The sequence below is a fragment of the Vanessa atalanta genome, chromosome 1 (genome assembly GCF_905147765.1).
Source record: "Vanessa atalanta chromosome 1, ilVanAtal1.2, whole genome shotgun sequence".
Classification (NCBI taxonomy): domain Eukaryota; kingdom Metazoa; phylum Arthropoda; class Insecta; order Lepidoptera; family Nymphalidae; genus Vanessa; species Vanessa atalanta.
In genome coordinates this window covers 2734805-2760311 of record NC_061871.1, presented here as the reverse complement: position 1 = coordinate 2760311, position 25507 = coordinate 2734805, and the positions used below count along the sequence as shown (strand labels likewise).

At 32.5% G+C, this 25507-nt stretch overlaps 1 protein-coding gene across 3 annotated transcripts in view; it reads right to left on the bottom strand.

Moving 5' to 3' along the window:
* LOC125064101 (beta-arrestin-1) overlaps window positions 1-25507 on the bottom strand; it is an 81962-nt gene that overhangs the window by 4594 nt on the left and 51861 nt on the right. Inside the window, exons 3-12 of one of the 3 annotated variants that reach the window (XM_047671122.1) lie at window positions 10827-10893; window positions 5490-5585; window positions 4066-4126; window positions 3841-4001; window positions 3174-3400; window positions 2849-2981; window positions 2388-2548; window positions 801-944; window positions 601-687; window positions 113-232 (exon numbers count right to left, since the gene is read on the bottom strand). In XM_047671122.1, the coding sequence (XP_047527078.1) occupies window positions 113-232; window positions 601-687; window positions 801-944; window positions 2388-2548; window positions 2849-2981; window positions 3174-3400; window positions 3841-4001; window positions 4066-4126; window positions 5490-5561 (1166 nt within the window). In that variant the 5' untranslated portion in view covers window positions 5562-5585; window positions 10827-10893. Of the gene's footprint in view, window positions 1-112; window positions 233-600; window positions 688-800; window positions 945-2387; window positions 2549-2848; window positions 2982-3173; window positions 3401-3840; window positions 4002-4065; window positions 4127-5489; window positions 5586-9473; window positions 9791-10826; window positions 10894-25507 lie in introns of those variants that run through there. The other 2 variants (XM_047670935.1, XM_047671027.1) reach the window with 2 other exon arrangements.

Sequence of the window (25507 nt, the reverse complement as noted above, 5' to 3'; positions counted from 1 at the left end):
TTAATATGTTTGTTTTGTTTTAACATGATTCGAATAAATCATTATTAGCAATAAGGCCGCCTATTTGTCCTTGTCGATTACACATGCAGTAACGCCGTTGGCGGGTACGTACGGGTGCGGGTCGAGCTGTATGAGGTCGTGGTCGAGCGGCGCGGGCTCGGGCGCGGGCCGCGGCGCCTCCTCCTCGGGCTTCGGGTGCATCAGGATGAAGGGCAGCTCCGCGCTCAGCTCGCTGCACGTTCGGTTATATAAGAGTTTGTTCAACTGAGTTATCAATCGAAATAGTTCTAGGCAAAATATTTTTATCGTTATAAAATTGGTAGGCGGGCGAGCGAATGGGCCATCTGATGGGCTCAAGACGTTGGCGCTGTAGAAATTATAACCGTTTCTTACATCGCCACTGCGGCCCCAACCTAAGAAATTAAGTTGTTATATCCCTTGTGCCTGTAATGATGAGCGTATGGTACCGACCAAGACGGACCTACAAAGTCGTACCACAACGTTATAGTTATAGCGTCTATATACGTGAATGAAGAGTAACTTTGGTGTCAATGAAACATGTAGATTATTACAAAAGAAAAAAATAGCAATACGACTTACCCACCGAGAGGTCCGAGACATAATTTCACCTTAACTTTATATTGTACTATAATGCCTAAATTCTCGCGCTGAGATGGATCTGCGATTCTGTAAACCAAAAAAGAAATGATAAATATCCACTGACATGTTTAACCCAATACTTGCGACGTGAAATTCCACTTATACATATATAACGTATGGTTAACAGACACTATACTTACAATGTGCTAGAAGCAAGGTTGGTATCTTCGTGCTTGAGCTGACCGTCGAGAGCGAGTCCCCATTTATCCTTGTTATTCGCTAAAAGCGGCGTCAAAGTAAACACCTTGCTTAGTGTGAATCCAGGACCAACGGGGCAACCTTCCCTGGAAACAAGAAAAACAATATAACTGTAATCTCTTCAGGTTTAACGTGGTATTTAATTGGATATTTGAATGAAAATTTATCAATATATTATCATAAATAATATTGGAAAACATTTTTTTATAAATATCAAATTATATACGATTAGTTAAAAATTTAAAAAATGTACAAACTATTACGTAACGAAAAAACGCTATATAAATGTTTGTGACGTCATAATGTTAACACGCTGTTCATGATGTGAACGTAAATAAATAAATTATAAACGAAACCAAACGAATCAGCTATCTATCTCGTTAAATGGGATTTAACATTATGACGTCAAATGTTCTCGAAAATGCACTTCCATTCAAATAACCAATCGTAATTACTGAATAAAAAAAAGCCAATTAAAGTTTCAAACAGTATGATTATTATAAACAGTGGCGTGCGTACATATTTGGAGGGGAGACATATCTCAAAAACTAAATACAAATTACATATACATATTCCGCAGGAGAGGGGATGCAGTGCTCATGTGCTGTCCAGCACATCACTAGTCACGGCGTCTGATATTATGATTAATATGGCCACAAATGATCCAAATACACAAATACAACCAAATTTATACTCAGCTAGAACACGCCACACTGACTCATTATAATATATGACTAAAATAATGTTGAATATATATTTACACAATTCTTAACAAACTAGCATTGTGAATTATCAATTGGTCTGTGACGTCATACAACCGGTGATGAAATTTTTCAGCAATAGATCAAACTATAATGTTTTTACAAGTTAGCAATCCAAAAATACAAAACATAAGCTACAGCCAAAGTCAAACCGGTGAGTGAATTAGTAACGCAACATAATTTGGAATAATGTGCCAACTGATAAAAATTTGCAGGTCTGAATACATGCGTAATGAAATCACGCGCAATCACTTACACGGACTTTTTTAATTTCTTATTGAACAATCCGATCAGAGGAATTTTATTTTTCCACACGGACTCCTCCCTGGATGAGAAATATCTATTCAAAGCTTTTATGTTTCAATCCGAATATCCCGTCAGTCACATCGTTACGCCGAGAACGCAACTTATTTTGGTAACTGGGAGTTTTCTGAGGGTCGTATTAAGATAATATCTTACAGTAGGAATTTTAATAGTTCTTTATTTTATACTCTACTGTGGGAAACCGAAATTGGATTTTTGGAGTTTTAAATTACCCATTGTGATAATTTAGTTGGCATAAATCTTGCTTTTTTTAATGTCCCTTCATGCAGTCGACTAAATCTTTTTAAATATGTTGCGATAAACATTTTAACAACGCACTTGTGAAGATAGATATGTCGATAGAATATACGAGTATCAATCGTAGATAAAGATATCCTGACTGTGAATGCTAATGTATATAATTATAATGAATGCTACTCGGCTATCTTAGTGTACATTACTCACTCGCTCTCCGCCTCTGCGACGGTGCACTTGTACTGCGCGGTGGAGAAGAGGCAGATGTCGGCGAACTGACGCACCGACACCTTTATACGCTTCACGGAACGATTCGAATTGTTCGCTATGTGCACGTTGACAGCGATGTTCTCGCCGTGATGATATAATTCCTAAAACGATGTTTCATATTAAAATCGATAAAAGAGTTTTATCGTTTCCACAAATCCCACCCGATATTCTACAGCGAAGAAACGAAGCTGTTTTAAGAGTTTTGGTGAGAAGATTTACCATGTATGTGTGTTAGTATGATTATAGAATTTACTTTCTCAAGAACTTTGAGTGGATAACTATTGAAAATTGAGATAAATGTATCCATATTCGCCAAGTTGCAGCAACAAGAAACAATACTCTGGGCGAAGAGCAAAACAGTAGTGGAACACTTGTGGGCTTTGCTTTGTTAACACGTTTACCTTATCTAAAGATGCTTCCAGGTACAATTTGTTAGGGCTCATCATAAACTCCTTCGATACCTCCACGGACGGCTGCTCCCCTTGTTTGCTCGGCGCGTACATTATCTTCCTGATCGCTAGACGGACTGAGTTTCTGAAAATTATAAAATAAATTATATATTATTTATTATCTTTAGAATGTAACACGTGACAGACAATTCCTACAAATATTTAAAATCAGCCGAATGTCGGAGCGCATTTAAGTAACTTAAAATGTTATACCGTTGCGTCTATCACTTTACCGGTGCGAGGAGTCCTATACGTCGGACATGTTGTAATGCCTTACCTCTTGTGAGGCTTATCATCTTGCGAATCTGCTACGAACGCCTTCAGTTCATAATCGACTCCACAGGGCTTGCCGGTGTCCCCGGGGGCGGGCTGCAGCGTGACGGAGGCGGGGCAGTGCGGTGGCAGCTCGAAGTAGAAGGGGTGAGCTGCTGGACCGAGCTTGCGTACGAGACGCTCTTGCAGCCGTGTGAGCGGTCTCTTTGGAGTGCTCGTCGGTGGGTATATCTGTAAAGAGATTACTCATATTAATCTGATGGTAAGTTAAATTTTATTGCTGTCTTCGCTGAGGTAAAGTTCCACCGACGAACTAATTGTCCATAAAATATTTTTTATTACAATTAGTCGGTATAACAACAATAGCCCGACTTGTTCATGACAATGTCTCAAATTTTTTGTACTTGTACTTACACTAGTGAGCTAGTGCTCACTGATCAAAGTGTAAAATAGCGATGCAAATTTAATGTTTTGCTTTGATATACAGACAAGTTTGCACAACACATTGAATACCAGAAATAATACAATATAATTTTTAAATTATATCGCACACCTCGACGCGCAAAGCAAAGCGACGCTACGCTAGTTCTGTATTTTATGCTTGTTTGAATAAAAGTTAGAGCAACAGACCCTTTTGTAATAATAGAACACGTGAATTAATTCAACGTTACCTGTTCGGCAGCAAGGTAGAGGTCTTTACGGAAGGTAAGCCCGAGCACGTCAAGATCCTCCCGCCCATACCTGAAGGCGGCGAGCACGTGCCCGAACACTTTCCTATCCTTTACATACTCTGGGTCGATTAAAACTACTCCGTCTATAACAAAATCAGAAACTTTTATTACAGTGTTATTTTTTCATGTTACACTCCACATTATTACAGGAACATCAATTCTTACCAATTGGGTCTACATGTGTGATATGGTCTACGAAGTCTCTTTTCCCTAAATATACGGTTATCTGAAACGAGACAAAGTACATTTTAAGATAATATCTTTTAAAGGAAATTGTGTAACAATTCTATTTTTAAAATTGAAAGTATTTAAATGCGCTAAGAATAAAAATAAAAACTTTTACGCTAAAACTTTTACTGTTAACTTATAACGTACATAATTTCACATTTGACAGAATTTATATGACGTAAAAGCTTTTTGCGATTTCACCCGTACATACACTGCAAGTTAAATAAAACGAGTTACAAGACGATAATTCGACAATCGTGAATTCAGATTGTAGTTTGTTATAAAACAATTACATCTTGTCCTACTACTGAAATCCCTTTAGGAACAATTGTTGGAGTTTATACCACCACGCTGTCACTTAGCGGGATATACATGTAGCAAAATTGTATGCGATACATGCAGTTCCCTCGTCATGTTTCACTGTCATCATGCAAAACCTTGATTTAAATTTCAACGCAAATATATTTGAAGCTGATTATAACGGGCTTGAAGCTGCTATTTTCGCTTTTGATAAACAAGTTTTAATCACTGGGCTATTTTAGATATTATTTGAATGAATTCATAAATACATAAGTTTTAATAGCCATTACGAAAATGTTTCAATCCTGTTTCGAGTTCGTAGCGACTAATCTCCTGTCCGGAACGATCTGATAACATCTACAGCCTTTATATTTATCCACTTTGTGATTAAACGTTTCGTATTCTATTTAAAGACATTGTTTTTGAAATTATTTTATATATACCGTTAAAATGAGACCGAGAGATTAAAATAGATATGTTAATTATATATCTATAAATACTTGAATACACGTTTAACGAATAGATGATAGGTATATGACAGTCCAATTATTATAAATCTAAAATGATATGAGGATATAGTATAATTAATATATTTTTTAAAAAAAATCATATTATTTATTATAAAATGTAATAAAACGTAATTAACCTCAATAAATTTATTCGGTTATCCAATCACAGGAGGAGTAAAGACAAATAAACGACTTTGAAATTGAATTGACGCCATATCATCGGTCGAGATCTTGAATAATAATTTATTCATGGTACGATATTATTTGATAGTTTTATGGATTCGCGAAAAAATGACGTTCGGAATATCGGCGAAGTTGTGATTGGAACTTATATCGGATAGTATTACAAATAAAGATAATACATAATATAGTAGAACTTGCAAATTCTTAGCAAATATATAGCAATGGAATATATATGTAAGTTCATATATCTAACTATTCTCCTTCTCCGATTATAATAGGCTATATAACTCTACTATTATTATAGGTGATATAAATGTAAATATCATGCGAACATTTTCGTAAAGTTATCTTTAAAGATATATATAATACCTTGCCGTTCGGCGAGCTCTTCTTGAAGACTCGCGTGGCCTGACGCTGCTTGTTGCTGCCTCCGTCGTCCATTGTGCCGCCGCGCCCACCGCACCACTTAACAACAAATATAGTTATACAACTAAATAAAAAATTACCTATAAAATACAATATATTTTCATATAATTAAAACTTAATCTACTTCATTCTAATAGACTTAGACAAGAACATTTGAATGGTCATTTCACAGAATTATATTATTTTAACGTAAAGCTACCAAAAGTAACACATTTATCCCACAACTGAACAAAGACCTCCTTTACTGTGAAAGTGTAGGAATTCGAGCTTAATTCAGGAATCTACTTCGTTACGGCTTAGTGAATATTCACTTGGCAGAATTGTATGCGACACATGAAAGTTTTCTCACGATTATGTCCTTCAGTGCCGAGCACTGGATGAATTATAAAGACAATTCAAGTATATGAAAACTCAGTGGTATACCGAATGTCGCGTCTTATATATGTATGTATATAATATTACATTTTTTTATATAAACGACTAAAGGATTTCATAAAATTTCCACGAATCGTATATAATTTCTCATTATTTAAAATTGCATAATTTTAATATACCTACTTGCATACGATGCGGTCTTGTTAAAAGTAGGCTACTATTTTTATTAAAAGCATCGTTAACTATAATAAACATTGCATATTATAAAAATAAGGTTAAATTGGCTATAAGGTCTTATTGTGCTAATAATATGCTAAACTAGCTGTGCCCGCGTAAGTTACTCCTTATCACATGCGCTATCTGCCAGTGAAATTCCCGTCGAAATCGGTTCAGCCGTTCCAGAGATTAGCCGGAACAAACAGACATACAGACAGACAGACAAAAATTGTAAAAAATGTTATTGTGGTATATGTACCGTACATATGCATTTAGTAAAAATCGGTTATTTTAATATTTCAAACAGACACTCCAATTTTATTATATGTATATATGAGTATCTATTGATTTCCTTTGAGGGTTTTTCTTGGTTGACTCTACATTCCGAACCGATGGTAGTCTTACTTTTCAAGTGTCACATGACGATTCAAAACTGTTTTATAAGTCTACTTGAATATGAATATCTTGATTTGATTCATCGTTGCTGTTTGTTTGGGCTTCATGCGAGTGAAAACTGTGTTCAACTACCATTATTACTTAATATTAGATAAACCTTGCGATCGATAAGCATTAAATATATAATATTAATATAGGTGTCCCATAATATGTATAATAAATATAGGTATATATCAATTCATAATTAAATTGTAGATTTAGCTTATTTATTATTAAAATACATTATTTTATATAAACATTACTCGTAGGGTAGTTTATTTTCAGAACAATTTAAAATTTTACAAGTACCGGTATATCGGTACGGTCGAGCTGATCTGATGATGAAGCCAGGATTTAATAAAGATGTTTTAGCTTAAGATTTTATACAAGTTATGGACTAACCAATTATTATAACTTCATTATTCTACATAGTACAAAAACTAATTAACCATACATATCATTATTGGCCGGTGGTGGATTGATGTCATACATATACTACATTGAAGTCATAAATACAAATAACTTGAATTAAATAACTGCTAATTAGAGGAAATAGTTGAGGAATTGTTTGTAATAAATGTATTTAATGACTACATTATAGGTATTAATTAATGATATTCCAAAACTGTTTGTTTTGTAAATTATATAGGATTCCCTATTCCATATACCTACGTCCTTTCATAAGAAACATCCTCTTCAAGCTTAAGCCGCTAAACCGATTTAGATAAAATTTGGTGTGACGATAATAGAGTCCCAAGGATGGACAGTCTTTTAAATAATTCACCACTCGAGCGACTTATATTCGGGGCGATGATTTGTGACCTAGATGTAAAGTTTTATATTTTTCGCGTGGATAAAGCCAGGTATATAGATATAGGGTCAGCTTGTTGTATAGTAAAAACGATAAAATCATTATCATACAGAGAGAATATTCCGAAAAGGCGTGATAAGCCAAATCCGAGCGACAAGGAGTTTCGCTAAATTTTGACGAATACCAAAAAAAAATTCTATTCGAAATCGACAGAATTGATTTTGAAAAAAAAAAACAATACACCAAGTTTTCAGCCATTGTTCTAAAATAGATCAAGTTCTAAAAGGTAACATTAAGTGAAATAATAAAAGGGTAGTATTTGTTTATAAAATATATACAATATAAATGAGTATATCCAACCGAAACAATTAGATGTTAGCGCTTTACATTTAATTTCAACTGTCGCAAATGTACGTACAAAAGTTATTTTCATTCTAATCGATAAGTTGGCCCGTCACTGGATCTAAAAGTTTGCAGACATTGTACAGAGTATAAAATCAGTCTACCACCTGTAAATATTAAATGGCGTTTAGCAAAGCTATTGAAGAACAATCACATAAACAGTAGTTTAAGCAATTGAACTAGACGAAATTTTACAACCCTTTCAACCATGTCTTAAACTAAGTTCGTGTTCTATGCGGGTAAGTTTAAGAATAATTAAAAACAAAACGAGAACAAGTTACAACGATGACGTAAACAAATTTCACCTTTTATGATAAAGTACGATTTATTTTTATTGGATTTTCAAGTGAAGTGCAGTGCAACACACATCACTCCCACACAAAGAGTAATATGTTAGGAAAGTTTTATTTTTAAGTATACTTAAGTACAATGGCGAATTCTATATTTAAATTTATCACTCATCTAGTCCAATGACTAGACCACACTACCAAAACACAGGATCTAGTTTTATCTAAGCTTTCTCTAGGGCAGTTTTAGTAAATAAATTATTGTTATTATAGGTATCTATGCGAAAGGGCGGGACGACACTTATATAACAAAAGCATTAGGATTCGACTCGAAATTGATTTTATTTAACGCTACGGCCAGTTTGCCGACCAGCCCGGAAAATTGTTTGTTGCTCGTATATAGAGAGATAAATACATTACATTTATATTTAGTAATATCCTAAATCAGTTATTATGTAATAATATTTGTGTATAATATACGAATAATAATATTTAACAACAACGACCTAAATCTTTGGTATTTGTAAGTCATAACTGTTATAATTATGTTACAATTAGAACTGAAATGTTTTTTTCTTCTAAGGTTATAATTTTACTAGCACAAGGTATGTGTTTTGTCAGTTAATTTTTGTATTGCCTTACATGATTTCCAAATCTACCAACATATAGGCAATGACAAAACCATTCTGCATTGCGATTCTATAAGAACTAAATTCGTATCTCATTCGTGAAATGTTGACAAATAACTTACTATATACGTACTTTTATAATTATCGAAGTTAATAATAATTTATAATATAATTAATTTTGTCGCATATTACATTCTAATAATTCACGCTCGAGTTCTACGGTGAGTTTCGAGTTACTTCTTACAGACTACCTCTACAGTAATTTTTCCTTATCTGCTTTAAGATAGTTTTTTTAGATCTATTGATGAGTTTTAATTAGGAATAAAAAGCAATCGGAAATAAGAGTAGAGAAAATATTCAAAACATGCAAATTAATATAATATTAGGTTTGCTTAAATTTTCAATAATAATTGAGGTTTAATTAGGAATTACGCACGTCATTATAATCCTGCAAAATGCCAGCAGTAACCTAAAATATTGAAGTTCCGCTTGCGAGTGGGTTTATCATATGCATTACTGATAGTAAGGCAATACAACTGTACTTCAGTATCCTTATACGGTTGAATTCAAGTTACATAATTATGAAAATTAAAATAAAACCCCACCTTCTCAACGATTCGTAAACGACAAGAACTATTGCAGCAAAACACTGAGTTTTATCAATATCACATTTGGGCCATCTACATCAAGGACCTAGATAGATAGAACCTAGATAGCTAACCTTATCTCGAAAGGAAACTAACATTTAAAAAAAGCTCCACTATAAACATACCTGCTTTGTTAAATGGACCATTTTTTTCACAGTCATTGAATATCGCCATACACTTGATTTAGTTAAATATTAACAATTGTAAACGGATTCCAATTAAAAGATTAAATCCAAAAATGTATCAATCGAATTACAATATCCAACAAATCATATGAATTACTGAAGCTCGAAAATTGAAATACAACACAATAATTTAATTAAATTCAATCACATATCAATAAATAATTGTTTCCACACGTCAAATATATCACGGTATTACATTAAAATATTAATTAACACAAAGCGAGCCGCTCGGACAGGCGCAGTTTCTCGACTAACCGGTGAATGACTCCAATCGAGGAATAAATAGGACTAGCAATTATGTTGCACAGCGTGATAATACAAAACGTTAAACATACCCACATGATGTCACAGTGAATAACATTCCGAGTAGCGACTAGACCAGGAAACGAGATACGTTCACGTGGTATCTGTGAACGGCGTCCTTTCCACCGAACGCGTTAGTTACGCTACGCAACGAAACAACTTAATGTCGCGTCGACATCTCTTTTAACTCCAGCATCGGTCACGACTTTGATTAACGAATGTAGCGTAACATTATGCTACGTTGAATACCATTAACGTGTATTATGACAATGGTTTATTAATATCATATCTTGGTGTCATCCTTTTTTGTTGACACTAGAAAATGCATTTACGGGTTCAATCCGAAAGCGATATAAAATTTATGCCGGTGCGATTGTAGTCCGAAGCATCATATTTAATCATTCGAGACAATTGAGGAAACAACAGAACCACTCCCAGACTATACACTTGGCTACCTACGTATTGAAATTAGCAAATAATTTGAGACAGTTTGACGCCAATAAGGTAAATACTGAAGAATAATGGTTATCCGAATATATGACAGCAGGGCTTGGTTCTGTGACGCCAATTGAGTCTGTGAATCATGTCGAAGAAATTTTTTGTTTACATGAAAGGATATTACTAACAATTCTGCGTTTGTTACTTCTCAGAAATTCTCATTGGTTACAGCGACTTGTAATATAAAAGAGCAGTAATTTACAAAATTCGTGGCAAATGACAAATCTATGTGAATATATAAAATGAACAATCTAAATGTTTATTATAAAATAAAAAATGTAAGTTTTTGTCTACGTTTTATGTCACGTTGTCTGCGTTTCGCGGGTTTTGCTTTAGTGTACCGTCAGCTAGAGCAGCGATTCATAAAAAAAAAAATAGTTACATATATGTTAATATTGAAATAAGTTCTCTTGCTTTACATAATTATTCGAGTATTTACGAGCATCTGCACATAAACTTTCTTATTAGTAACAATCCTGTGATTATACTTACAGATTTCCCTGGGCGGCTCCAGGGTGCGCTTTACCCCCTCACACTACTCCTGCGCAGCCGCACCGCCCTGAAACAACGTATTATGTTTTAATAACCAATATAATTTAAAAAATGTATTTATTATTATAAAACATACAGTATACACGACACCGCCGTTTCAGGTGTTTCTTAAATAAAACTTATTCTCATTTCAATATATTTTAATTAAGCCGTGTATTTGAGTACTCAATATGACGCTATATTTTTAAATAAAATGATGGTCTTCGTTAATGAATATACTGATGTGAAACAAATTCCACGTGGATACGTACTAAAAATATTCACAAATATTATCTTTTTAGTCCATATTCCTATAGGGTAAGTGATGAAATCTAGAAAATATAGCATATATTCTATAGATTTCATCTTTAAAACTTATTTCACGTACAGACAGTTCCGTTAAGATTTCACTGTAGCAATAGTAGCTACGAGTTTGAAAATTAGCATTATGCTTGTAAGCGCAAAAGTCGTTGGTCCTGAGCCTGGACTCTCTCGGGTCGTGGCGAACCATCTTATCCGATTAAAAGTGAGGGAACATATATTGTGCACTTATGTCTGTGCGACTCTGTGCAATAGAGCATGACAAGCGTAAGCTACCTGGCTCGTTAAGAATATCCATTGTGACTGAAATTGGTCAGGTTATCATCATATATAAGTAGTCAAAGATCATAAAGGCAAACTGTTACGCATTATATATTTTTCTAGAGATGTTTGTATATTCGATATCATAAACTATAATGTGTGAATAAATAAAATCTTATACAAACGTTCTCGTCGAAAGATAAAAGAAATCTATATATCAAGTAAACGCTAACAGATGTATCTCTATTATTCATCATATTTTTAGTTTAGAAACTGCCATCGCTATACAACAATAAATAGTCGAGTCATCTCGCTATTTCGAGATATATATATAATCTTAGTAATCTTAATCTATCTATGTATACAAAAATGTATCCATAGTTCTCTTGGTCACGTCATAATTTGAGAACGACTTTACTGATTTCATTAATCTATTTTTTAGATAAAAATATTAACAGAATTGCGATGAAATTTGGCAGTTTTCAGAAAACTTAAAAGCGTTTATGTTGTTTTAGCATTATACACGGGATTTCTAGGGGATTATAGGGGCTGTAAGCTAAATATTGAAGCAAAAAATACTTAACAAAAGTTCAGTCTAACGTAGGCGGCGCTGCGATTGGGAAGTAAATAAAATTCTAATTTCACCTGGTCGGAGCCGGGACGGGTAGCTAGTTAATAATAATAATCACATAAATAAAATAATAAATTTCAATTTATATTATCACTATGTAAACCTGCAGCTTTACCCGCGACAAATATTTTGATATAACTTTATCTTTAGAACACAAATAACCCCAATTCTTTTCCTCGAGGAGTGTATTTAAAGACTAAAAACCTAACTAACACCATACCAAATTTCATCTAAATCGGTACAGCAGTTTAAGCGTGTAGAGGTAACAGACAGAGTTACTTTCATCGTCATCATAGATAGAGTCACGCATAAACTTCCAAGCGGATTAATATTCGTATTAAAATAGATTTTACTGTTTCAGATCAGAAATATGATATATGTTGTCTATTAGTTTGAGACTTATTATATCAAAGTAGACGAAGAAAATTGCGCACCGAGCGCTTTTCAAGTGGAGGCTATTAATAGTTTTACAGGTACACGATGTGTACTTAAAACTTTTTATGAAAGTTAATACATCTTTAAAATGTCTAAGAAAAAGTATGTCTTCGTATATATGTATCTGTTGTATATAAGACATATTTAGTTTAATTCGTCACACAGCTAAAAATTGCTCTTTTTATCATGGATCAGTAGAAGGAAATATTAAAAGATATTTGAATAAAAACGAAAAGGATTAATATTTGTACATATATAATATTTCTCTATAATCGAGACGGAAAAGCAGTATTTTTATTTAATTTTTATTTAAGTGTTTATATAGGATCTTGTGTCATATCATGTCTTATATATCGATGAAGGTTTCCTTGCGATACAATTGGAAAAGACAGAAAGACTATCTCAGCACAAATTTGTAATTAGTAATAACGTACCTGCATCACACGTTACCGCTGAAACGTATTTGGCAACTAGAAGCGAAGCAATTACTGCTGTGAATCTATCGGAACGTGTAGTTTGATACATTTCGACACTCGATCATTACCTAGTTCCGCGCTCCAATCGAGTGGAGAGCGTGGGTGGCATCGGATGGGATAATCAGATCGTCGCCCGGTCACCGACAACTGACTAGGGTAACCATTCGACATTGCAACATCGTCACTAACATAATTAAATATAGATTCAAATTTCAGACTGTATTATTTATTTCAAAATTTACTCCTATGAAGAAAATTCAATTCATTAAATAAAATAAATACATTTAATAAATACTCTTTAGGCACTTATCTATAGTATTATCTATATGTTAGAGATAAATATTCAGAACTCAATCACCTTAATAAAAAAACTAAAGTTAGGAATATACCATTTATATCAATGTATTTTAATAGTTATTAATCTAATATAAATATAAAACAGAGAACGGATTAAATATTTGAATAACATAAGTACTTTTTATAAGGGCGGGTTTATCGATTAGCAATAATAATGCATTTAAGAAATGAAGGCCGCACAAACCGCGTCGGGAAACATCGTAGTTGCCGTACTCGAGATAAAAGTTCACCATCATATGTTTACTCTTACATTTATATCTCATTCCCCTTTATTGAACATCCGTCACCAGTGACCCCGCTCTGATTGGAGTTTTCGTGGATCCTGCTCAATTTTGTCAGCGAAAGTTGACAAAGGAGAGTGACAAATTCGACGACTCGGATTTCGTTCCTTCACTTACTATATCGTTTTGAAAAATGAATTCTCGAAATCTGTGATTTGAAATTAAAAGGAGACCATTCTTTCAAAAATTATATGTCCGATCAGATTATTTGACACATAGTAGTATATTAGTAATCCTTATCCGTAATTTTTAAACACATGAACCATAATTTTGCGTAAATTAAAATTAACGTTTTTACTTTAAAATTTGCACGGGTACTATCAGATATACTTGTATGTATATTACTAAACAAAAACGGCATGATAGAATCGTACATAAAACATAAATTGAAGCGTTGGTTTGGTTGATGCTGTTTGATTTAGAATATCTATATATGTATATGAATTATACTATGAGTGACATTACGAGATATTTTCACAAACCTAACTGCTCCGTACCGACTTCGTGTGGGTGGTTTGTTAAATCCTGGAGTTCAATCCCAGCACCGTCTAACATGTCTATATAAACCATCAACAGATTCATAAATATCCTTCCTTATCCTATCCTTATCTGTATCCTTAAACACAATACCATCAAAATCTTTCGGACACACACATGTACAGAAGAATTACATATATAAAGATGAGAAGCAACACGTGGGACATTCAGTAAGAAGTGATTGCCTGAAACAGTTCGGTTTTAACAAATAGGTCGCATTTGCACTGCGCGTTAACCCGACAAATATCCTGTGTTATAATCATGTTTCTTGTGTTTGTGTGCAATTAAGTGTTAAATAAAATAAATATGTAATAACATATAACATATATGGGTACGGGCGGATATATCATCAGGTTTGTTCTCTAAGTGTTTACTTGATATTATAAATTGCAACGTCGTTAATTATATTCGCTCTACACAGAGCTGCCATTGAAATAAACTTTAAGCTAACTTAAATTGCTACTAGTGGGTCGCACGCTAAACTTCTCGTTTATCCAACAGATTTTTACAAATTTCGAAACCTATGACAGGTTGTTTTTTTTTATTTAATTTAATCGTAAGCTGTCAACGTCTGTTCGCACGATAATAATTGAAATTAATTCTTTGAAAATCGTAACAATTTAATAAATTGCAATCAGGAATCCTCTTTATTTTTCTGCACATCTACGACTGGAGCTCTTCAAAACGAGACGATAACCGATTTTTTTGTCAATCAACTTACGCTATTAATATATAAGATGATGCTTTACTCTTGTAATCCGATTACACTACGGATAAAACAGCTTTCTCAGCTCACTACTACTAGTTTCTATGCCAATTACACTAAAAATGGAAAAACAACTAAACGGATATGAAAAATAACAGATATTGCACTGAAAAGTGAAAAATAACTCAATTACGTTTTATGAAAAGGGTTTATACGTGCTATAAAATTGTTTGCAGCCATAAAAGAAACGGTGGGTGGCACCTACCCAGGCGGTCCTGTATTAGTTTATTAGTCTTAAACGTTTGTTTTAATGGAGAAAATACCAAATATTTTACAAAATTTATTTAAACTTCACCTTGGTATGATTGATGAATTTTACTCCTGATTAAGCAAAACGTCGCCATGACAATACTGGATGTACCTAATAGTTTCCTCACTTGTTCATTATATTGATAATAACTTCTAGGTTTACGCACTATGATGGAATATTTCAACATCATAGGTCCGGAACCTTTTCCACATACGTCTGATACGAGCCTTCACGGAATTGTTTTCAACTTTAATTATCCTGCGCAAACCGCAACGTTAACAACTAACGCTACTATACGGAAATAGACGTTACCCGTATTACAAATCTAGTACGAACCTAACTTTCAAACAATTTACCCCTGTTAACCACGTAATTTGATTCAACGTTTAACATATGTTACGGAAAACATTCAACGAAACTCGAATGGAACCCAGATTGGTTTTCCATCAGTGATAAAATAAAACAATATATTTTGATATATTTATATTCAGTGATAAGTGTTAATATTAGGTACCTATATACTATATATTATGTACCACGTGCGGTTGATTTTTGCCTTTTATACTTTATATAACACACGCACACACTCAGTATTTTTTGGTGCACAACTATGACATTCTATAATTTTCTCGCGGGTACGCACAACGACTTCCCAAAGTTTAGTCGCGATTGGATTAATGGTTTAAAACGCATAGAATATACCCTTAACGCATATACAAATTCAATTTAATTTATATATAAAACAATATAGTAAATTTTCTCATCCAAACAAATTAAACATTATTAAGTTACTTTAGTACTGTATTTACTTAGCAGAATGTAATTTTCTCAATGTAGCTGTTCAATTATATTACAGCCACTTTATAAAAACTCCAATAATCTTATGATGATTGTATTAGTTGATTTTATTTGGCAGAGCAGGACTGCAGGACCTTTTTTTTGGGCTTCTGAAGCTATATCAATTTGAAACCATAAATCCACAACGATAAACGACAATATTTGACATGAAAAAATACTGCGTTTTATTTCTTATTAATGCGGATGTTATTCGCAAAAAGTTTGAGAACCTCTGTCAAGACAATTTAGTTTCATTTAGCAAAAGACAATACACTAAACATTGGCGCGTGTCTTGAATTCGAGAATCTTCTAAATGTATTGTCGAACGGAGTACAATCAGTCACAAATCACTCTGCGGGGGTTGCGACAACAATACAAAGAATACCCTTAGTGCGATACGTCCACGTAATTGTGTCAATACTCTGAGCGAAATGAGATGTGACAGATTCTTATCGATATCATTACGACGACCGGAGCTATTTCTTTCTATGGTTAGTTTGTGTTTCTTGTCGCTTCGTCAATAATTGATGAATAATATTATTATTTTATTTCATTTATATCTCTGCTTTGTTTATGTTTGATTTAGATATTTTTAACGTAAGGTCGTCAAACCTAGTAGCAGTCATACTTACTAGCTTTTTACTTAAGGTTTTTAGTTATTTTTAAAGAAATTTATTAAATACTTAACGCGTAATCTATAATCTGTTCTTTAGAGAAGTCTAGTCAAGCCAAAATTTACGAGAATCAGCAATAGAAATCATTATTATTTTAACGTTAGTGAATAAGTTTAATAAATATTAATGTTGTTAAAGTAAAGTCTTAATAAAATATTAAGAGCGAGACGGTTTGAATTTAATTATTTTGCCAATATATTTTTATTGCTCCGGGATTACTTGAGAGGTTGCGACTTGCAAACAACTCACGCTTGTATTATTTACAAATTAATTTATATTCAAATTTTGACTTGATGCTGTAAAAAATAAAAACAAAACCATCGTAAAAGAAATACTTCTAAATATGTTTCAGACTATACAAAAAATAAAATTAATGGATCAGCGAACGCTTCCAAGTGCTGACTTAAGATAATTGCTAATCGCAGAAGCGTAGCCACGTACCATTTCATGTCGGTTAGAACACATTTTAGGGTAAGCTGTAAAGCCTCTAATACACGTAGTGGAGTGAAGTTATTGTATCGAAGCAGATTTGGCCCAACGTCGGCCGAAAACACTGACACAACGGGTAACTAGAAGCTTAAGAGAAATAAAAAACGAATTTAATGTAAGTAATATAAATATATTATTAACTTCAATTGTTAATAAATATCTATGGGTCTCAAAATTATTTTAAAAGCCTTTAAAACCTTAGTAAATATATATATATTTCCTAAGGTTTTAATTCTGAAATTGAGTCAGAAAGATGTTTTTTGGATTCTGTTTAATATAATTAGGAGTTATTCTTTGTATGGTAAAGTCCAAACAAAAGTAAGTATATATATAATTATATTATTAACTATTATAAAGTGTCAAGTGAAAATATTTAGTTAAGTTGTAATACACAAAACGTTTAATATTACGTTTCCTTGGTTAAAGAATTTCTTTTTACAAAAAAATAATAGAACTGAATAACTGAAAATCCATACTAATATTATAAATGTGAAAGTCACCTGAGTTTCTGTATGTTTGTTGCTCTTTCACGGCCATATTACTAAACCGAATTTGATGAAATTTGGTATGAAGCAAGCTTTAACTTCAAAGGAGGACTTCTATATACTTTTATGGCTAAAACCTGACGACCAGCACGAGCGAAGCTGCGGGCGACAAGTAGGTCCAATAAAATTTAAACCGATGTCCTAGACAATATAAGTTAACGAATTAAGACGGTTACCTATGTTCCGCGTACTGATAATGTCACTGTAAAATATACTGTCAATGCTTTTCCAATAACTCTGTGTCATATAAGTGTAAAATCTTTCGTATGGATAGTATTATTGTGAACGAGGGGCGTAGTGAGAGAATGCTCGACAGGAGAGGCTATCGAGGAGCGCCTAACGGGGAGGAAGTACCGTACACCGCTACGGCATCTAGACGTTTAAAAGAACACAATTTGTGAATAAACTAAGTATAGCTGAGTTTCTTATATCTTACACACAGATTTAAAAATATAACTACTTTATACGAGCGGCTGTTTAAAATCACTTATCTATCTACCTATCTATCTAAAACCTTATCTATCACCCGTAGTACAATGTAATTGAATAATAATTTCACTGGCAAGACTATTGTTGCACATAGATCTAGTATTCGCTTAATATTTTATTACATTTATGTAAATTTAAGGACACTCATTACAATCTACTGTATAGTTACTTATCATTTGTAAAAAGAAGTTATGTAATAGCCTGTAGACGTCCCAAAGCTGGGCAAAGGGTTTTCTTCACGAAGGAAAACTCTTTCATCGCTCAACACGAGATTTATTAAGCACATAACATATCAGTGTTGCCTGCCATCTGCCATTTGTGTACTTATACACATGCAAATGCATCCTCGGATTTATTGTAGAGGGAATCCATCGTTTGTTTGTTTTGTAACATGTTCGTTAACCATGGCAATAATAATTATGTCTCATCTCTTATATATTTCACGTATAGGCAGAAAAAAGCGCAGACTCGTTTTAAACTTTAAATCAGCGAGCGATTGTTGAATAATAGATCGGAACATTCTTTATTCAAGTGGGCTCATACGAGAATTGTGATTTCACAAAACAAATCAAGCAACCAAATTAAAAGCGAAACAACAATCAATCCGAAATATGGATTCTACCGAGAAGTTTATCGTTAAAATTGTTTGTTTTTTTTTAACATGATTCATTTAGGGTTGTAATTATTATCATTATGGGATGCATATAGTATATATAAGTAATTGTTGTATATTAACTTATGTATAATTATATTATGAGTCAGTATTCTAAAAATATATAATAAAGTTAGAAGTGTATCTTAATAGAATAAACCTAGGTGTCACTAAGTCATTAGGTATTGAACTCAGTTGTAGCCTGACGTTTTATAGTCTATAATCTTTTTCAATAAATGGGCTATGAGATAAGTTATAAAGAAATAAACGTTCAAACTTCAGCTTAATATATTAGTATAGATAGCGGTTTCTATAATTCTTTGCATCAGTTAACGTTACAAGTTAACTATAAAAAAATATATATGTATATACATTTTCATTCCTAAATGATACTTTTTTTAAATGAGACAAATATTGAAGAAGTAATCACTCACGTGCTATTAATAAACGATCGTGCGTTAACATCTCAATAGATAAACTAAAAGACTATCAGCGAAACAATAGTTCGCCGATGAGACGACGACGATACAATGGACGGCGACGTATTGGCGGAAGCTCCGAGCGCAGGGACACACGAACACTGCATCGTGCTTCTTGTTCTTGCACTATAATGCAAAGATATACATATACACATATATCGTTCTAAAATGATGACTATGTTTTATGTTTCTGGTAAATTTATGTGAGATTAAACAATTTTATTTGATATTATTTGAATGAGCAAGCCATAATAAACGAAAATTTTTAATTGTACAAATTGTAACAAAAAAATTAAAAATGTTTTTAAATAAACCGTACAAAATACTTTAAACTTCATCTTCATTAAATCGATCCATCAAAGTGTCAGTAGAACACAACTATACACCTCTATAAATATAACTATTACATTTTTACGATAAGATAGGTAAACCTATCGCGTGAGTCTCACACATTAAAATGTTTTTGCAAGCGTTTATTTTACTTAGCCTTCAGTTAATATCTTGCAAAATAATTTCAAACAAGGTCCACCATACCGATGGAGCCGAAGTTTTACATTTTATGTTGTTTGAAACAACATATTATATATTTTTTACTACTTAGATTTAATAAAAGCGTTTTATTAAAAAATGCGCGTTTAAATCGACGACGAATATTAGTATGTATATTTGATATATAATCGTTCTGGCAATCATATTACTTATTTCTATGAACTATACATTATTATATTATATAAAAATATATATAATCATAATAAATCCCTGTGGGATGTTTGACACGACATAACTGTGTGGAATGTAATGAAACTCGGCATTATGATCGTGTAAATGTTGCTTTGATCTAGGACCAAGTTCTCCGTAAAAACTTGAGTAGGTTTAAAGAATAAATATATTAGAATATTAGATTAGCTATTCAATAGAAAATATATAATTTTAGTAACGTAATGATTGGGCGTTGTCTTGGTTTTACATTAAAACACAATCGAAAGTTTTTGGTGTCATATAGGTTAACAAATTCAAATTCGGAATCTACAAATATAGTTTAGATGTAAAGGAAATGTATTACTTTCGTCAGATATTTAGAGAGATCGTCAATAAAACATAAACTAAAAAGATGACGCGTTTTAGTCTTATTCAAAAAGGTCACAAAACTAAAACATGTTTTTCAAAAGTCCAACTCTTTTAATTTTTTTCTTTTGAAATCTATGTTTTTTAAATATTGGCTAAATATTAGCTTAACAGGAATTACGGTGAATGAAATGAAACCGGAACAACAAAAGATTACCCCCCCACGTACAGAATCATGTATCATATTATTTTAACATATTATAATGAAGCGGTAACATAAAAGAGATAGTATCAGCAACTACAGCGAAAGATGCTTGCTTGACAATCACATACACATTACACAAGATGACGACGTATGCAAGTCAGCATATAAATGAGTACGTAATATGACGTAGAATATAGGATTCTACATATCAGTGTCAGATATTATGCAGTAAAATAACAAGGCGAAAATGCATTAAGCAAAATACGGCACGTTAGAATCACGTTCACTGAGGGTAGTGTTGATGTCCATATATACACATCCAGACAAATCATTTATAATATACACTTACAAATATTCACAACCACACACGTTTATATCTCAATTTCACTTTCTGGACTTTATATAGGTATCGGTAGCTTATATTTATAACGCAATGGTTTACGGGCCTAGCGATGTAATAAGCCGCAGGTTCATCATGCCCCCTTGGTCTATTGTCGTCCACACTTCTAGCACAAGCATAAGCTAAATTGGAGGGGTAAATATGAATATTAGTAATTCATTAAAATGGGAGATTGCTACTATTCTATTTAAAAATAATAATAATAATAGTAATATCAACATAAATAAAGCCCACTAACGAGCAAAACAATTTTCGTTTCAGTATAATTACCTTCCTCATATTAATTACTACAGATCGGGTTTGTATCTTTAACAATCCTTAAAAATATTTTTTTTTCAGTTTGCCTTCAAAATGAGTCAAAAGAGCCTCCTTGATTTTTATTGTAGTCTGGAATTTTTACTCTTTTTTTATTTGAAAACAAACAAAAGTCGCAAGAGGATAAATCTGGTGGCTGAAAAAGCGTATTTTTGTACATCAACTATCATAAATTTACGTTTAAAAGCAACAAACCTTTGGACAACTTTCGTAATATGTTTTCCTTAATGGCTTCTTTCAGTCTCATTTATATGGAAGATTAGCACTCTTTGGCAATTGTCGTATATTTATAATCAATTAATGAAGTTACTACTGACTTCCAAAAAAACAGGTTACCTGCCTAAGGATTGGTGTATTCGTTTTCTGCTATTGCATATGGTCTGGACAAAAATCGAAAAATATTTTATTCAAATAGGCTTCTTCAAACACACTTGGTTTGTCGTTTTAAAATGTTAAATATAATGTAAAGCAACAATGAGTATAAGCTCAGTAAGTACTCTTTTCATGAATCAAAAGACACACGCGATGTATGAATGTATGAATATTATATTATTTTTGGCAAAGTAATCGAGCTCATGATACTGAGCCGTGAACATAAGAAAGACAGAATAGATTACTTTTCGAATTAACTAATTACAATGAAATAATTGAACATCGCTTAGGTGTTCTAGATAGGGATTTATGTGGTTTAATAAAAGAATAAAATAATACATAAATCAGCAGACAGCAAGTAGAAACACTAAAATATTTTATGAGTATGTTTAGTATCGTGTCTAGCGACGGACTTGTTAAAACTGTGAGCTATCGTTTGCTTAAATGGGTAATTTCTTAGTCTAGAACGTTCCATACCGTTAGCAATTATTTTACTTTAAGTTTACAAAAAAAAAAAAATCTATCAAGTCAAACTTCAACAGGCATTGGATATATACATGTATATACTTATACTAATATACCAAGTGCGAAAGTAACTTTGTTTCTGTCTGTCTGTTGCTCTTGCATGACCGCTGAATCGAATTTGATGAAATTGACACGGGCTACATTTTAAGCGAGAGCAAAGCAGCGGGCGACAACTTTTTTCATATATGTATTTATATTACATAATACATTTTCATTTATATACTTAAGAAGTTATGAAAAATATACATATACATACTAAAAAATAAACTACAATTGACAAATTTTATTCATCTAGATTCTACCAAGATTTATTTATGGAAAATATTTTTTATGAATGCTGAAACGTATTTATTTTTTAATTTGTACAATTAAAATTTATAGCTCTATAAAATAAGTAGCAAATGTGTAATTATAATAATTGCGAAAAACTTACTATGTCATCAATTTATGCAATTTATTCAATATAAAAATAAAAAACATACAAATATAAATACGAAGTAGTATGTTCGTAATTAATAAAATAATAGCTGTATAATTTAAATAAATCTTAAATACAGACTATGAGACAACGCGACTACAAGGAGACCAGTCAATGTAAAGGCAATAACGCTAGTTTTTATGAGTCGACAAGTATAATTACTATGGTAACAATAAAACGGTTGTAAAGTATATTCATTACTGATCCCAGGGCGAGGTGTGCCGTCCACGTTTTATGTCCTCTATTAAAACCGTGCACGGGCACAATGGATTAGGATTGTATGCGGCAGTTACACCGTGGTCAAGTTTCATAGAAGATCAAGACCGGTTTGCTTATTTATTGCTAGTATTAAGCGTTCAATGTACTTCTAACGCTGGATTACAATCTTTCGCCTTTCATAATACGTCATAAATCGCACCACTATCGCCCAAGAGCCAAGGTAGCGTCGTATTTAATCGCAACCATTTGTAGTGACGAGTAGTTTAGTTTTATAAATCAATAAAGATATTCTATACTAGAAAGAAAGAGAATAGAAAAACTTAAATTATTGAAAAAAAATCTAATAGCTTTCATTTTTTTATTTATGCTCTGGTGACTGAGCTTGACTGGTAACAGCCAAAGGGCTTATTTACCGCTGGAGTTTTTTTTTAAATCGGCTTATAAGGGATAAGCGCGAATAAGTTTGATCAGACCCTGAGTCCCTTATGACATCATATAACATCGTTATAGCGTTCATAAAATCGTGTCAAAATATAATAAAAGGACACCCTAACGTTACTGGGGAAATGTGAAAGTATGTTCGTAGGATTTATTAAAGGCATTGGCGTCATGAGGGCTAGTGTAATGTTAGCACGTTGTCTGACCTCTGTGAGGTTATGATAGTTGTAAATTGTAGTAGGAGTAAGTACGTTTATTTTACGTCAAGTTGGCGACATTCAGAAATTTCAAATTAAACATAATCGTTAATTTAAGTTGCTTACTAAAATAATTCAATAGTAAAAACTAATTTAAAATAAAATACATTTTATAGTATACACATATTCATGTATGTAAGTACTGTTAACCGTTGAGAAGTTTCTTCGCCTGGAGCCAATCCAAGGTGTAGAATCAAGTCATGCTTAACATGAAAATTTCCATTGGATAGGAGATTAACTAAGAATTGCCTACATCAATATGTAAAATTTAAACTCCTAAAGACGCGGTTTTATTCTCGCATGATTTGACCGAAATAAGCAAACTTCAAGTTAAATAAAAGCTTGTAGTACGACACACTGTTTATATTCAACTGAAAATAAAAAAATGGAACGAAAGCATCAAAGATACGAAAATACCTTTTATAACAACTGAAAGAAAATTTGCGACTTTAATATAAAATCTCTCAACGAATCTTTGAATTTGAATAGTACTTTCGTAAAGGTCAGCCGAATGAATTTACTTTACATAAGAATCACGATCAAAATTATAATTATGTACGTACATTATTCATATAATTTTAATTATGTGTATTTTAGTTCGCTGAGAGAGATATGAGAGGGATCGGAAAAAAAATTCTGAACCCAGTGTATAATCACATCTGTTTTTTTTTTTATTGAAAATAAGGTAAAAGTATGTATGTTTTACCTTACATGTCAATCGATCGTGCATCCATATCCAGTTCGTCACGGATGCGAGACAGTTTCGATTTTTCAATTTACTGCACGCTAAATAACAATCTGTACATATGAAACCTTTTTCGTTAAAAAATTACAAACCGATTTTCATAGAAGAAAAAAAAACGAATTAATTAATAACTATTTATAAAAAAATCAAATCAAAATACATTTATTCAATTAGACTTTTACAAGTACTTTCATTGACTATAACAACCCAATTTTTAAATGTTGATTTTACTGAAAAATAACTCAGCAGATATTGTTTTATAAAAATCGCACTTACGAGTATAAATAACAAAATAATAAAGAGCAATAATTTCATAATTGTGTAATCTATTAGCAAAACAAAGTCGCTCTCTGTTTCGTCTGTATTTCCGCTAACTCCTTCTTAACCAACGGATGAACGGTGACGAATTTTGATGCGGTTTCCAATAATAGAAAGAGCGATAAACGAGGAAAGTTTGTATATATATATATATATATATATATATATATATATATATATATATATATATATATATTGATAAAATATGGCCACTATAAAATATACAGATAGATATTTTTACTAAGGAAGCTATTTATGTAAATTGCTTTTAAATTTCATTATTTCTATACCATATGCTTAAATAACGTCTGCTTATAATAGTGACAAAATGGATAAAAAATAACAAATGTTGACTTGAAGATAATATTTCTTCATAGCGGCATAATTTGAGACGACACATTTAGACCGACTGTGTACCGCTACGGTAAGCGACGTTTTCTTAGGGGGATACTAAAATTTTTTTTTTTTAATGAAATAAGCAAAATATTTTTATAGACATCGTCTCATAAAACTATTGGGCGCCTCTTATGCTTAATAGTTTTACAGAGATCGCGGTCAAATGTGTATAATGTATTTCGTTTGATTATAGCAAATTAAAACAAATTAATAGTTTGTCTGTTCTGGAAAATATTCAAGACATATTAAATCTTTATGAAATATCTACCTATTTGTGGTATGGTTTTGAGCAAGCCCAGCTGAGTAGGTACCACCCATTCATCATATCTACCGCTAAGCAGCAATATTAAGTATTGTTCTGTACCAGTTTGTTCAGTAAGCCAATGTAACTACGAGCACAAGGGACATTACATCTTAACTCCCAACGTT